This window comes from Asterias amurensis, chromosome 17 (genome assembly GCF_032118995.1).
Source record: "Asterias amurensis chromosome 17, ASM3211899v1".
Taxonomy (NCBI): domain Eukaryota; kingdom Metazoa; phylum Echinodermata; class Asteroidea; order Forcipulatida; family Asteriidae; genus Asterias; species Asterias amurensis.
Window position 1 is genome coordinate 2,209,443 of NC_092664.1, and position 14,500 is coordinate 2,223,942.

At 38.8% G+C, this 14,500-nt stretch overlaps 1 protein-coding gene across 4 annotated transcripts in view; it reads left to right on the forward strand.

Moving 5' to 3' along the window:
* LOC139949740 (uncharacterized) overlaps window positions 1-14,456 on the forward strand; it is a 57,897-nt gene extending 43,441 nt beyond the window's left edge. For all 4 annotated transcript variants that reach the window (XM_071948264.1, XM_071948262.1, XM_071948263.1 and 1 more), the window contains 8 exons: window positions 24-240; window positions 745-892; window positions 2,316-2,388; window positions 3,053-3,146; window positions 4,115-4,233; window positions 4,580-4,770; window positions 5,512-5,588; window positions 7,744-14,456. In XM_071948264.1, coding sequence (XP_071804365.1) covers window positions 52-240; window positions 745-892; window positions 2,316-2,388; window positions 3,053-3,146; window positions 4,115-4,233; window positions 4,580-4,770; window positions 5,512-5,588; window positions 7,744-7,983 — 1,131 coding nt within the window. In that variant the 5' untranslated portion in view covers window positions 24-51 and the 3' untranslated portion in view covers window positions 7,984-14,456. The remainder of the gene's footprint in view (window positions 1-23; window positions 241-744; window positions 893-2,315; window positions 2,389-3,052; window positions 3,147-4,114; window positions 4,234-4,579; window positions 4,771-5,511; window positions 5,589-7,743) is intronic.
* The last annotated feature ends 44 nt before the right edge of the window (window positions 14,457-14,500 follow it).

The window sequence follows — 14,500 nt, forward strand, 5'->3', positions numbered from 1 at the left end:
GACTTGCCTACAATGCACTACAGATTGGTCATAGAGCAAAACAAAGACAACATGGAACCATTGAGGAAGGAAATCCTAGAACCAACAAGGAGACTGTCCCCTTCTCCAGCCCTTCTCTTCTGTCACCCATCGATGGAAGAATTAGCATCTGCAATTGCCAGGAAATGTTGTCGGGAGTCCCTGTCCATGACTTGCCTTACTCCAACACCTGCTGTAGCTCACAAGACACCTTCTGAGTTGGTGTGTACATCTGTGGTCTATTTGTTTTTATTCAGACGGACATTTTCAGGCTCTAAACCTGTTAGTGTTCATTCAATTCACATTTATTTCCATACTGTCAAAAACAAAGCATTATACAGAATGCGTTCGCATTTGGGTAACCTAAACCAAGCAAATGGGTGACTTGCTCATTTTAAGTACAGTGCGAACACCTTGGACAAATTGTATCCAGGCAGCTTAACTGAGTCACAGGCCATGAGTGTGTAGGCATTGGTATCATCCACTAGGACTCGGAGTCTGGCCGGTAGAGCAGAATGCACTACTTTCCCAACTTTATACTAAAGTACGTAGTTAGGTTAAGTGCGTTGCTTAAGAGCATACAAGTGTCATGACCGGTAATCGAACCCACACTCTGCCACTAACGGCAACACCAGAGCTTGGGGTCCAGTGACCTTGACACACCATTTCTATTGAATGTATGTTTAGTAACTGACCATAACTCATCCATTATTTTGATCACAACAGCACCCTCTGAATAAGGAGAATATTACACGTGTTCAGATGCGAGTTCAGCATGTTGAGTTTCGGAGAGATGGTATACTGTGGGGTAGCTTCAAGGATGGATGGCCTAATCTGTTCATTGAAAACGTCAAACAGTGTGCTGGCAGAGACGGTAAGTATACTGTACGAGTGGTTGGGTTGCTCTACTCTAGTGGTATCTTTCCCCGCCTTCCACCTCTAGCATGTCTAGGACCCACGGTTCGAATCATGCAGGGGGCACTATGTGGATTTGGTTTTCAGTCGCTACCAGGGCCCAATTTCATGGCTATGCTCACCGTAAGCAAAAAGTTGGCGCTTATGGAAGTAGGGTGTTTCGCACTTACGGGTTAGCAGGGAATTTTTGTTTGTGCGATTGCACAGTTGTTACTAAGCATTCTTTACTCACGCAGCAAGCACAGAAAATGCTTGCAGGGTAAGCGAAGAATGGTGACTGTATTTATAAGCAAATAATTCGGCGATAAGCAGGGCCACGAAATTGGGCCCTGATGGTGTTGGTTTCACCTGGAATAATTCTCTTGGGTTTTCCTTCCACTTCTTTAATTGTCTCCTCTCCATTGGGTTCTTAGCTAGTATAGTGATTTAGTATGCTTTTTACATTTGTAGAGATGAGGCTTGCCAAGCATGGTGTAACTGCGAAAAACACTTCAAATATACTGCATGACTGGTTCAACCAAGAAATTGTTTAACTAGCACTGTTGCCTTTTTGAAGGAAATTAGCACATAGAATTTCCAAAGAGTGGCAACTTCTATACCTTCCGCCCAGGTAGTAGTTAAACAGCAGGATAGTTTTCTTCAAAACTGAGAAGTCTCCTGAACAATACGATAAAGCTACTCTGCGGCAGTAGAATATAAATAGAAAGACAGTTCTCTAAAGAACAAACTCTACCTGGCAAGTAGATACACACGTGGTGTTACCGCAAACCAAATAAAAAATATTGATACCTTGCAATGCCTCAAATCATATATGTGACCCGCTCTGTGAAAATTAGTCAGCTGCTGACAATTTAAATTTTTTATTTACATGCATGGCTGAAAAGAACACACCGCAGCAGTTATTTGGTATATATGTCTAAGCTTTGGGGTGTATCGCGTCGCTGAGTTACTCCCATTTGAAATTAGCCAGTATATAATCTTTTGTTAAAGACGAATTACAATTAAAGTGATGTTTTAAACTACCATTTCGCGCAAAAATAAACAAATTAAACTAAAGTATGATCACAAAATTGTGTTCATAGCTTTATTGCCTGAAAAAAAGTGTTTTAAAGGTTTCCCATGTAAATATAAATGTTAAAAAGTAATAAAAAAAAATATTTTCCACATTAAACTGTCCATTACTCAATAACACATTGGGCGACATCTGACTCATTTTCACAGAGTGGGTCACATATAGGTCCCACTTTCAGGCTGGAATTTTATTCTAAGCCTGTAGCCTACCTTTGTTAACTATTGAAAATTAATAATAATAATATTTTTGTTAAATAATAGGAAACCCTTTTAATTCAGAATGTGAACATAATTATTATTTTCTTTTTCAGTGATTTTTCTTGGGAGTTTCCACTCGCCAGAAATAGTTTTTGAGCAACTGTCGATACTCTACAACATGCCAAGGTACACTGAATATTTTCTTTGTCGATCTGTATCTGGTTTATATAGAGCAGGCATCTACCAAACAAGTTACTCAAGGCGCTGAGTATAAACAAACTTTCAGAAAGATAGGTTATTGCAGTGATGGATTCTGAGACCCAATTATGTAGCACCTTATAAGGGTTTACAAGGTGCTACGGCGCATACAGCAGCCACAGCCAGGAACACCGGGGCGAACCCATTCTCTTTTCGATAAGTGCACTGGGTTCTTTTACATGCCTTACACAACACATGGGACCAACAGCTTTACGTCCCATCCGAAGGACGAAGCAATGGTTAAGTGTCTTGCTTAAGGACACAAGTGTCAAGGCTGGGGATTCAAACCCACACTCTGCTGATCTGAAACATCAGAGTTTGAATTTGGTGTTCTTAACCGCTTCGACACGACACTTCCATTTCAAAGTGATGATGTTTCACCTGGTTCAGACAGGCACTCTACAGTCCCATCGAACCAAGTTAATGAATTAACAACTAAGAGCGACTTGATGTCCTTGAAGTCGAAAGATCAAGCAGTCTAGTGCATGCATTGGATTAAAGTTTGCTTGTCCCTAAAAGTTTTGCTTGTTTTTGTGGTGTTTGCTTGTTTTTGTCTCAAATCTTCTATTAAAACACTTTTCTTCATCAATAGGTATCTTGCCAGATCCTTCAAGTTCATTTTACCGTACTTCCCAACTGGAACCATGGAACGTGTTGACACTGAAGGCCAAGTTGCGACCGCTAAGGTATTCACAAATAAAAATCTTCACCTTTGAGAAAAATATCAGACAAATTTCCCTGTAATCCTACTGTCTAAACAACTTTCCATGGCTTTGTCTTTAGTTTGAGTGCAGCGAAACCAACTACTTTTAGCGTTGCATTTGTTTTCGATATGCTATGTTCTTCTTTTATGTTTTTTCTGCTCATACACAAATAGTTCCACATTTTATACGTGCTTCTCTGGAATAGCAAAGGTCATGAGTTTGAATCCTGAATTTTGTTTAAAGTACTCTGCAAAGTACTTAGTATACAGTGCTAAGGGTAAAAATCAAACAAGAGTATTTATCCCTGATGCAAATTTAACATCTATTAAAATGCTTCTTATTATCTTCATTAAGGGAATCAATGTGTGGTGAAGAGGTTTTCAACTAGTGGTTTAAACCCAACGAGGCCTGGTATTTGATAATTTTACCGAGACGAAGTCAGGGTAAATTATCAAGAACCAGGCCCTGGCTGGTTTAAACCACTAGTTGAAAACCGATTCAACACATTTTGATTCCCATTCATAAATATCTTTTCGGTCAAAAACGTCAACACTTTTGGTCAAAAAGTAAAATAAATGCAAAAATTCTAATTGTTCAATGATTTCTTTCAACACAACACCCCTCCAGCTATGAAATGGTAAGGCCCGGGTAAACAACTCCTTAACCGAGAATGCTGTGCGCGTCGCACGTATCGCGTGATGTGGCACAACTGTCCCGGCCGTTGCTCTCGACCAATAGGAATGAAGAAACTGTCTTATAAGCTCTTATAAGCACAGGTGCAAGCTCGCTTGTCACGCCCATGTTTCAACACTTTTTACTGGTCATAAACAAAGGTTTATACACACCCACATGACGCGCTCTCCACCAATAGGAATAGCGAAACTGTCTGAGGTATTTATGAATAGAGTTTAATAACTAAGAAAAAGAACACGTTCCTTATACTTCTTCAGGTACTAGCCATGATGTTATCTGCAATCCCTAGTACTGCTAGAGGACCAGCCCAGATTGTTATGTTTGACATTCATGCTCTACAGGAACGATTCTACTTTGCTGATACTATTATTCCAAGGTACACATTCTAATGATAATACTGATAACTAGTTCTTATATAGGGCATTTTACAATAACCGACATCCCTTTAAGCTTTCTCAGCTTTCTCAGCTCCCTGAGATGTTTTATACTTTCAACAGCTCCCCATTGCTTGTTACCAAATAAGTTTTTAATGCCATCAATTATTTTGAGTTATTACCAATAGTGTCCACTGCCTTTAACGACTTGTCCACAAGTCTAGCATAAAAATGAAATATCAGGTTTGCACTGCCGTACTTGTTTTAAAAGAACATAAGAAAAGCCTTGTATGTAAAAAATATATGAGGTTATCAGTGTTTCTTGATCTTGTTGTTGTCTAATCACAGACTGGAGTCCGCAATACCACTCCTACATCGTGAGATGCTAACCCTACCAGATGAAGTCAAGTTCCATATTGCTATAGCCTTCCCTGATGAAGGAGCACATAAGAGATTTAATGGGATGTTTCAAGAGTTCCCACAGATCACTTGCATTAAAGTACGCAATGGAGATCAGAGGCTCGTCACAATCAAAGAAGGTAAACTACAGCTCCTTTTTTTTTCTCTCGAGTGGTTAAGAGTATCAAATCCAAGTTCTGGTGCCAGCAGCTGAGTGTGGGTTTGAATCCTGGTCGTTAAACTTGTGTCCTTGAGCAAGATACTTTACTATAATTGCTTCTCTTCACCCAGGGGTATAAATGGATACCTGCGAGGGTAGAGGTTGATATTGTGTATGAAAAGCCACAAGCGCCTTCCATCAGGCAGCTCAGGGCTGTATATATACTCACAAGGGAGCTGAGAAACATTACAGGGATGTTTTTGGCCCTATGACCAGGGCACTAATGTAAAGCGCATTGATACGGTTAATTTGAAATGCGCTATATAAGAATTGGTTATTATTATTATTATTAATACGTAAATCACCAGGGGCCAATTTCATTGCACTAATCAAATTTTCAGCAAAAAAATTTGCTTAAGCATCAGCCTATTTCATAGTTCAGCAAGGAAATTTGGAGGCCATCCTGCGCTTGTATGTACCATAGATTTGCATTGTGACGCGATTTATTTTTGTGCAGTATACTGCAGTAATGCAGTAATGCGGGAACATTCCCTTTTCGTTTTGTTACGGTTAGCGTCGCTATGAACGGGAAATCGCGCAGTAAGCACAAAAGCGACTGTTCTTCCACAGCAACAACAAGAACCACTCAAATGAAAAACGGAATATTGGTTCTTCGAACAGCAAGAACCACTTAGAACAGGATTATTGGTTCTTCCAACAGGGGAGCCTAAGGATTACCATGTGGTGATCATTGATGACTTGGTGCAAACTGGTGGCACTTTGAAGAACTGTGGAAGGGTAAGTTCCATTTTTTTGTAGTTCTAGGAAATACATGTAGTTAGTATTAGTCCTCTTCCATTATGTGGCATAGCTCTCTTTTAAAGTTAGTCCAGGGCTCGATTTCACAAAGAGTCAAGCCCGGTTCAGTACGAATGTTGACGATACGAATGTTGACGTCATATATTTGCAACGAAATTCGCACTGAGTTGAGTTGTGCTCAACTCTCTTGCGAATACCGCAGCGAAAGAGGGGTTGTGACGTCAAATTCACTGTAAATTCGCATTGCATTTGAGTTCGCAGGAAGTATGAACCGGGCTTCATGATTGATCTTAAGTGTGAGTCACTTTTATCAGTTATACTGACAACTCATCTTAAAGACACTGGACACTTTTGGTAATTGTCAAAGACAAGTCTTCTCACTTGGTGTTCTCAACATATGCACAAAATTACAAACCTGTGAAAATTTTAGCTCAATTGGTCGTCGGAGTTGGAGATAATAATGAAAGAAAAAAAAACCCTTGTCACACGAAGTTATGTGCGCTTTCAGAAGCTTGATTTCGGGACCTCAAATTCTAAATCTGAGGTCTCGAAATCAAATTCAAATATTTTAGTGGAAAATTACTTCTTTTTCGAAAACTAAGCTACTTCAGAGCCGTTTCCCACAATGTTTATACTATCAACAGCTCTCCATTGCTTGTAACCAGGTTATGCAAACAATTATTTTGAATAATTAGCAATAGTGTCTAGTGCCTTAAAGATGAATCTCAGTGCTTTGTGAAATGGATCCCTGCTCCTACATCATCAGCCATTTTCTTTAGCCCTGCTAGTTTAAACATATTTCTCTATTTTCAACCCAGTCTGTTTTTTGTTTGCCTTGTCTCCTTGTTTGTAGTTTGTCTGTTTCGGCTTGGCTTAATATTCTAACAGCCTCATACTCTCTTTAATTTGGTTTATATATTTTAACTTGTTTCCCTTCACCTTCTGTGCTTATTATTTTGCTTATTCTGTGTGTGTTGTTGAGAATAGTAGTATGAAGTTATAATTAATTGACTTGAATGCTCTGTACCAAAGTCAAGCACTCCTAGGTAAATGATGAGATCGTGAAGAAAACCAAATTATCTGTATTGAAACCACCGTCATGTAATTTAGAATTTGTTAAAAACACTGGACACATTGGTAATTGTCAAAGCCCAGTATTCTCACTAGGTGTATCCCAACATATGCATAAAATAACAAACCAGGGAAACTTGAACTGGCATGAGAATAACAAAAGAAAAACCTTGTTGCACAAATTTGTATGCTTTCTCAGATCAGACGCATAATAAAAGGCTTCAGGCCTGAAGTATATAACACTTGAGTGAGAAATTACCTCTTTCTCAAAAACTACATCACTTCAAAGTAAGCCGTTTCTCACAATATTTTATACTATCGACAGCTCTCCATTGCTCATTACCAATTATTTTGAGTAATTAATGATATTTAACTCTTTCAGTGCCAATGTCGTGCATGTACAATCTATTTTGTGTGTTTAAAATTAGAATAGAGGAGAAAATAGAATTAGCTGTTGCAAACAACTTACCAACCAAATGGACCGAGAGTATAAATGCAAAAAATAGTTAATGGCCTGACGTTTCGACCCTAGCAGAGTCTTTCTCGAAGGCTAAATGACAACACAACAAACATGAACAGGTAACTTAGTGAAACATAAGCAGTGAAGTGGGAAAATAGAGAAAAATTAGAATAAAGAATCAAATGTTGCACATGCCATGCCAAAAGGAACTGAAGTAGAAACGCCCGATGAAAATCAATGCTGCAGAACTATGCTGTCAGCAACAGATCTATTCCCAAATTGACGAGTCTGCTGAATCACAAATGTTAGCTTTTTGTCTGCTGGTGTTCTGTTTCCTTAATAACTCACTGGCAAAAGTTTTTAAAAGCCTAGTTTTTCATTAAATTGTTTTCTTTTTTTCTTCTTCTTTTAATACTTGTTTCCTTGTGTATATAGTTTATTGAATTCTTTGTATAATGTATCCGCAATTCGGCTTTTTGGTCGCCATGTTTGCATTTTGAATTAACCATAAATAATAATAATAATAATACTTGAAGAACAAACTTAAAGTGGGACACGTAACCATTTTCTAAATAAATTTGTACTTTCTTGTCGCCACTCCAGGTATTACTAGAGAAAGGAGCAGTATCAGTAAGTGCCTTCGTTACTCACGCTGTTTTCCCCCAAGATTCTTGGAAGTCATTCACTACCGAAGCAGCAGACGTTAAATTCAACCATTTCTGGATAACCGACTCGGTGCCTCATGCTAGTATGATTGCCAAGCACGCTCCGTTCAAGCTCCTGTCTCTATGTGATGTCATATCTGAGGCACTCCTTGGTTACGACCTGGTACAGACACTGTGATTGGATGATTTTCCTGAAGCACCTGGTACAGACACTGTGATTGGATGATTTTCCTAAAAGAACCCGATACTTTGGATGACTTTCCTAAAGCATTTGGTACAGACACTGTGGTTGGATGATTTACATGATGAAGCACACTGGTCATGCTGGTACAGACGTTGTGATTGGATGATTTTCCTAAAGCATCTGGTACAGACACTGTGATTGGATGACTTTCTTAATCACCTGGTACAGACACTGTGATTGGATAATAATAACAATGAAAACTTATAAAGCGCACAAATCCACAGAAGTGCTCATGGCGCTAAAATACAAACAATAGCATTAATTAATATACAATAACAACAAAAATTAAAATGTAAACCTAAGTTGAGAGAAATCTAGAACATGTGGTATAGAATACAATAATACAAATGCAATATTTAAGAAAAAACATCCTAAAAGGTAACAAAAATAACAATAATTAAACCATTGAATCAAATGCCTGTTTGAAGAGATGTGTTTTCAGTTGTTTTTTAAATTGGGTCAAAGAAACGGATGATTTTACTAGTGCAGGCAGTTTGTTCCATAGTCGAGGGGCAGCATGTGAAAAAGATCGATCTCCCCATGAATGTTTGGAAATGGGCTCAATAGGATGACTTTCCTAAAGCATCTGATACAGACACTGTGATTGGATGATTTTCAAATAGCCGCTCTCACGTCGACCTATGTATTTGCTCTGCTACAGTAATGTCGTGATCACACAGAACTCATTACAGGAAAGCTTGCATTAAAGAATTTTGTTTTGAGTATGGCCACAAAAAAATAACTTTTTAATCTGCCTGGGGCAGTCGGTACCCCTACTGGTTTGGAAAAAGGTATTATATGGAGATAACAGTTGTGAATTGTCAGACAAAAAGGATGTTTACTTTTATTCTCAGCTCTTTCTTTATTGGAGCCGTCCCAAAATACTTGTATGCGTAAGTCACTTATAAGGAAACTGATTGCTCTAGAAGTATTTTTGGTGTTATTAGCCATACGCATTTTGGCGCGCAAGCTTACGCATGCCCTATAACGTGTAATGCCATCATTATTATGCAGTACTTAATGTAAAAACTACTGATTTTGCAGAAGTAGTAATTTTTTTACTTTTTCTGATGCCGACTGGTTTTGATTGTTCTACACTGTCGTTGTTAAACTCAGGATGTTAACAATCAGAGACTGAAAGTTCCTGACACTCTGTTATTTGATGATTTTCCTCAAGCACCTAGTACAGACTCTACGATTGGATGCTTTTTCTTAAACACCTAGTACGAACTCTGTGATTGGATGATTTTTCTTAAACTCTTTTGTACAGTCTCTTGTGATAATCTGTTTTTCCGAAAAAGACTTTTGGTGGAGGTTCTATGCATTCTACAGATATAGCACACTTTATAATTCCTATCGGGTGTCTCAAATCAGGTTGTGTCAATTTTAATTCAGTCACAAATTTTGTATGTTTTCTACTTATTCAATTTATTAGCTAGGGTTTTTGTGCAAAAATACTTATTTGAGAGAGGATGATCCTCTATAAATAAATCAGATATTATAACATTATTCATGAATTTTTTTTTTTTACCCATTGTATTAGCACTGTATACTCGGTACTTTCCCAAACTTTGTGAAAAAAATCACAGGCATACTCAGGTGAGATTCAAACCCATGACCTTTGCAATTCGAGAGCAGATGTCTTAGTAAACTAAACCACCGAGATTGCCTGGTAATGTTATAACATTATTACAATATCTTAGATGGAACCCAGTGATCTTTAAGGTGCCTAGCACTGAAGGCTAGAGCCTTGATTTCTATATTTTGTTTGCTTTGTGTGGCGTGTCTTGGCCTAGCGGATAACCTGATAATAGCACCGGACTCAAGCTCTGGTGTTTCTGATTGGCTGAGTGTGGGTTCAGGTCCTGGGCAAGACACTTAACCATTATTGCTGTGTCCTTCGGATGGGACGTAAAGCCGATGGTCCCATGTGCTTTGTAATGATTGGAAAGCACCCAGTGCAAATATCGTTTAGAAAAGGGGTTCGCCCCGTCGCCCCGGTATTTCTGGTATGGCTGCGTTGCAGATTGCGCCTCTGCACATTATACAATTGTTGCACGCTGGGACGGGGTCCATTCAAGCGTTTCATTTTATTCTGGCTGAATTATTCATAATAAAGCTCACATCTAGTACTTAATTTCCTCGTTGGGATCTTAAGTTATATTTTCAGCAGTACTTCCTTCTTGCCCCCCCCCCCAAGGTAAAAAAATACTGAAAGTTGAAAATTAAAATAATATATAGCATTTGTTCAGTTTTAAAAACTAATCTTGTGCATAACTTGTAAGTAAGTCTTTTAACTGTTTGAAAATTGTATAAATGTAGATGTTTGTTTCAGTACATCATTTAATAGATGTTAAATTTGCATCGGGGGTAATTGCAAGGGTCGTGGGTTCGAATCCCACCCGAGTAACATGCCTGTGATATTTTTTCACAGGACTCGGGAAAGTACTGAGTATACAGTGCTAACACACATCGGTGTATGGGTAAAAACCATTGTCAGTACGGTGGTGTCTTGCAAATTGTTTCAAAGGAAGGTATAAGTTTGGCAATCACACTCAAAATTAATAAGCCTTTTTGAGATATGGCGGACACAATACTACAACACTATAAGGTTTGGGTTAATCTGTCTGTAGACACCCAAACCAAACAGTGCACTCCTATCACATCCGCCATACTTCAAAAAGGCCATTGGCAATAAAAACCTTTGGTTAGAAGGCTACGACAGCTTTCGATAGTATAAAGCATTTGAGAAACATTTCCATGCAAAGGAATGTAAGTGTAATAAGCTATCAAATTTTAGGCCCCCTAATTTGAGTCTGGAAACTTTTGGGGATTTTTATTTTTGCGTGGACAAAACTGCTCAAGATTTGAGGCGATATCTAAAAAATGCGACGAAATGAAATGAAATTTTCACAGGGTAGTTTCATTGTATACATATGTAGGGTGATAAAAATCAAACAGTTTCATAATTCAAAGGTATACTTTGCCTTGAATCTTTACTAAAATAAAAAGCACCCGCGGCCAAAACAACAAATGAATAAATACAAATTAACAAATGTAAGTTTTAAAAGCAATAAAGGCTACACCCTTCTGCAAACTTTATTTCCTTGTATTTCACAATAACATTATTTATAAAAAGAAATGTACAAATTACTGTAAAATCACTGAAATATTATTGTAGTCCAATGAATTTAAATAAAAATTGCAAAGAAAAACATTTCCTGTATTAATTTGTAACATACAAAAATTGAAAGTATACAAGGATGGCTATGGTAACCTTGACACCACTTTTAGAACAAAGCGAAAATTGTGAAAATTATCAACTGATTTAAATATGACATTTTATAATTAGACATTATTTACTTATGGTTAAATGTCTTAAGTATTTTTTATTTAATACAACAATCCAAACATACAAAATGGGTTGGGTGAAAGTGCTTTAGGCAGAAACATGTTCCTTTGTCAATTTCGTATACCCCCAGTCATAATTAGTTTGCGATTGGTTTGCAAGTATTTAATGACGGATTTCTAAGCGTCAATGGCCAAGGCCCCACGGAACTCCTTGTGGATGCTGGGTCATTTTGGGGAACCAGTCAGGCATTGAGTTACTTTTTACTTGGACTTAAAACTTGGTGTGGCATTTTACATCACATCACAAATGGATCACTAATAAATCGGACGATGCCTGGCCGATGTCCGGCAGGGCATCGCACACATTGGACGCAAATGTTATAAGTTTATACACAGCTTATCGCACATACATGTAGGTAGAACATTGAATTAGTGCCTGCCGGACACCGACCGATAAACGGGTCAAGAATTTGACCCCATTTTTCATCATGGGACACTTTTAATTGTGACTGTGACTGCCCAACCTCGTTACCAGGGGTGATCGATCTCGCCGCGCCATTTTGTCCCAGCATGCCTTGCTCGTTCATAACCCTTGGAAGTGTAACTCCAAAATATCCAAATATATGGGATAATTACAATTAGTCCTGTGGTTGATCTGTTCTGTGTTGGGCGTTAGTTGCGCACACGCTGGATGCACTGTGTGTAATAAAATTCATAAACTTGCCTTGGCGTTCAGTATTGCGTGACAAAAAACGTGAGTTCATCTTTAAACGCACGCGTTTCGGCATATAGAGCTTTTTGAAGACGCACGGCATTTCATATTTTGCGCGTATATGATAGCCAATCAAAGACACGGATCAGAGTTTCCCTCCCAGGGGTTAGAGACGTACGCAGAGCTAGCGGGTGATTCGGCGCGCTGCCCATGGTAGCGAGGTTGGTGACTGCCCTATTGCGCGCTCTTCCGCTGAACTCTACATGCCGGTCGATGCCATGAAAATCACACATGCTGCTGCTGCCGCACCTTGTAAACTATTACAAGGTGCTAATAGGATCTCATAATTCAAAACATATAGCTCTGCTTATCCTGTTGAAAAACTGAACTAATGAACGATTTGATACACCCCTAGGAGGGTGATTAGCTATATAAGAACCCAGTATTACTGTTATGTGAACTTGTGTAACAATCAGATTAACAACTCTTTGTTATAAAGTTGTAACCAGTAAGCATTTATTTGCACATGATTATTGGCAACGGGGAAGGGATATCAGAAAGCAGACGTGTTATCAAATGGAAGCCAAATACTGAACATTTTAAAATGATTTCACAGATAACAATAATAATAACCGTATTTATAACGCGCCTTTTGCCAAAGGATACAAAGCGCCAGGTATTCTTACTGCAAGGAGTGGGGCGAATTTTTGAGATATAATCCTTAAGCACCATGTCATGGTTTACAAGGTGCTTTGGCACAATATGCTGCCAATCCAGCCAGGAACACCGGGGCGAACCCCTTCTCTTTTCGATAAGAGCACTGGGTTCTTTTACATGCGTTTACACACCACATGGGACCAACGGCTTACGTCCCATCCGAAGGACGGAGCACTGGTTATGTGTCTTGCTTAAGGACACAAGTGTCACGGCTGGGGATACCAACCCACACTCTGCTGATCAGAAACACCAGAGTTTGAATTCGGTGCTCTTAATCGCTCAGCCACGACACTCCCAAGATAACCTTGAACTTTAAAATTTGAGTGACCATTGCGTGGAAGATTGAGGACTGTATAGGGCCAAATAACAATTGTGTATCACTGGGCCAGGCAGACCAATCTTACCCAAGTCAAAACCTCTAAACATGTTAGTGTTGAGTGACCATAGAGTAGATGAATAGTAGATGATTGAGGACTGTAGGTCCAAATAACAATTGCCTATTGACCCCTTGCACGCGCATCACACGCGGCGACCAATGCCACGCTCACCATGTTGATGGGCAGTTAGGTTTGCGTGTATTAACGCCGCGTCACCTAAAATGCACACTTTACTGCATAACGCGCAGCATAGAGTTAGATATAAAAACGCACAGTGAAATTGCCCACCAGTATGGTGCATTCAAGATTTTTCTGATGATGACGTCAGGTGAAATGGGTCAATAACTAGGCCAGGCAGACAAATGTTGTTCAAGTTCAAACATGTTTAAAGGCTTTGGGAGTAATGATAATGTAAAAGAAAATCCTGACGATTGTATTAAGAAATCCTGTGTTAAGGTTTAATTTCAAACTTTTACTAGAAACGCTGTTCAAGTTTTCCAATTGATTGGAAACTGAGATGAGCCACTACTTAACAATGGTTGTTACATTATGTGAATGAATGCAAATTGAAAAACAAAATTCATGTATCAGAAATATTCAACATTATTTCAGCAGAAACTTTCACCAAACTTTTTGTTGATGATTAATGCGACATTCGTAAACATTTATTTAAACAAGGAACCATTGTGCAACTTGTTACATATCTTTCCAACAGTGATGAATGAGTTACAAGCACAATACACTATGACAATAAGCCATTAGTGAGTTAGATTTGAATAATATAATGGTACCATGACTTGCTTGATCACAAGTTACCACTTAAATTTCACGAATAAACTACTTTTCTCTCATATAGGATTTGAGGCATTGCATGGTGAGGTATCAATATATATATTTGGTTTGCGGTAACACCATGTGTGTATCTACTTGCCAGGTAGAGTTCGTTCTGTAGAGAACTGTCCGTCTTTATTCTACTACCGCGGAGTAGATTTATCGGATGTTCAGGAGACTTTTCAGTTCTGAAAAGAACTGCCCTGCTTTTTAACTCCTACCCGGGCAGAAGGTATAGAAAATTGGCTGGGACTACTACATGTACTTAAGCTTATAGGATCGTAATTAACTGCACTGCGGCGGAGTCAGCTCTTGAATTGGTCTCAACGATTCGACTAGCTTGCTCCAGTCATCCTTAGTTTTCTCTCCCTTGACCTATCACTGATTTTGTCTTTTGTGTTCCCTACCTCTTGTGGTCAAATAAGTCCCTCCCCAAACCCCATTCTTCCCCAAACCCCCCTCT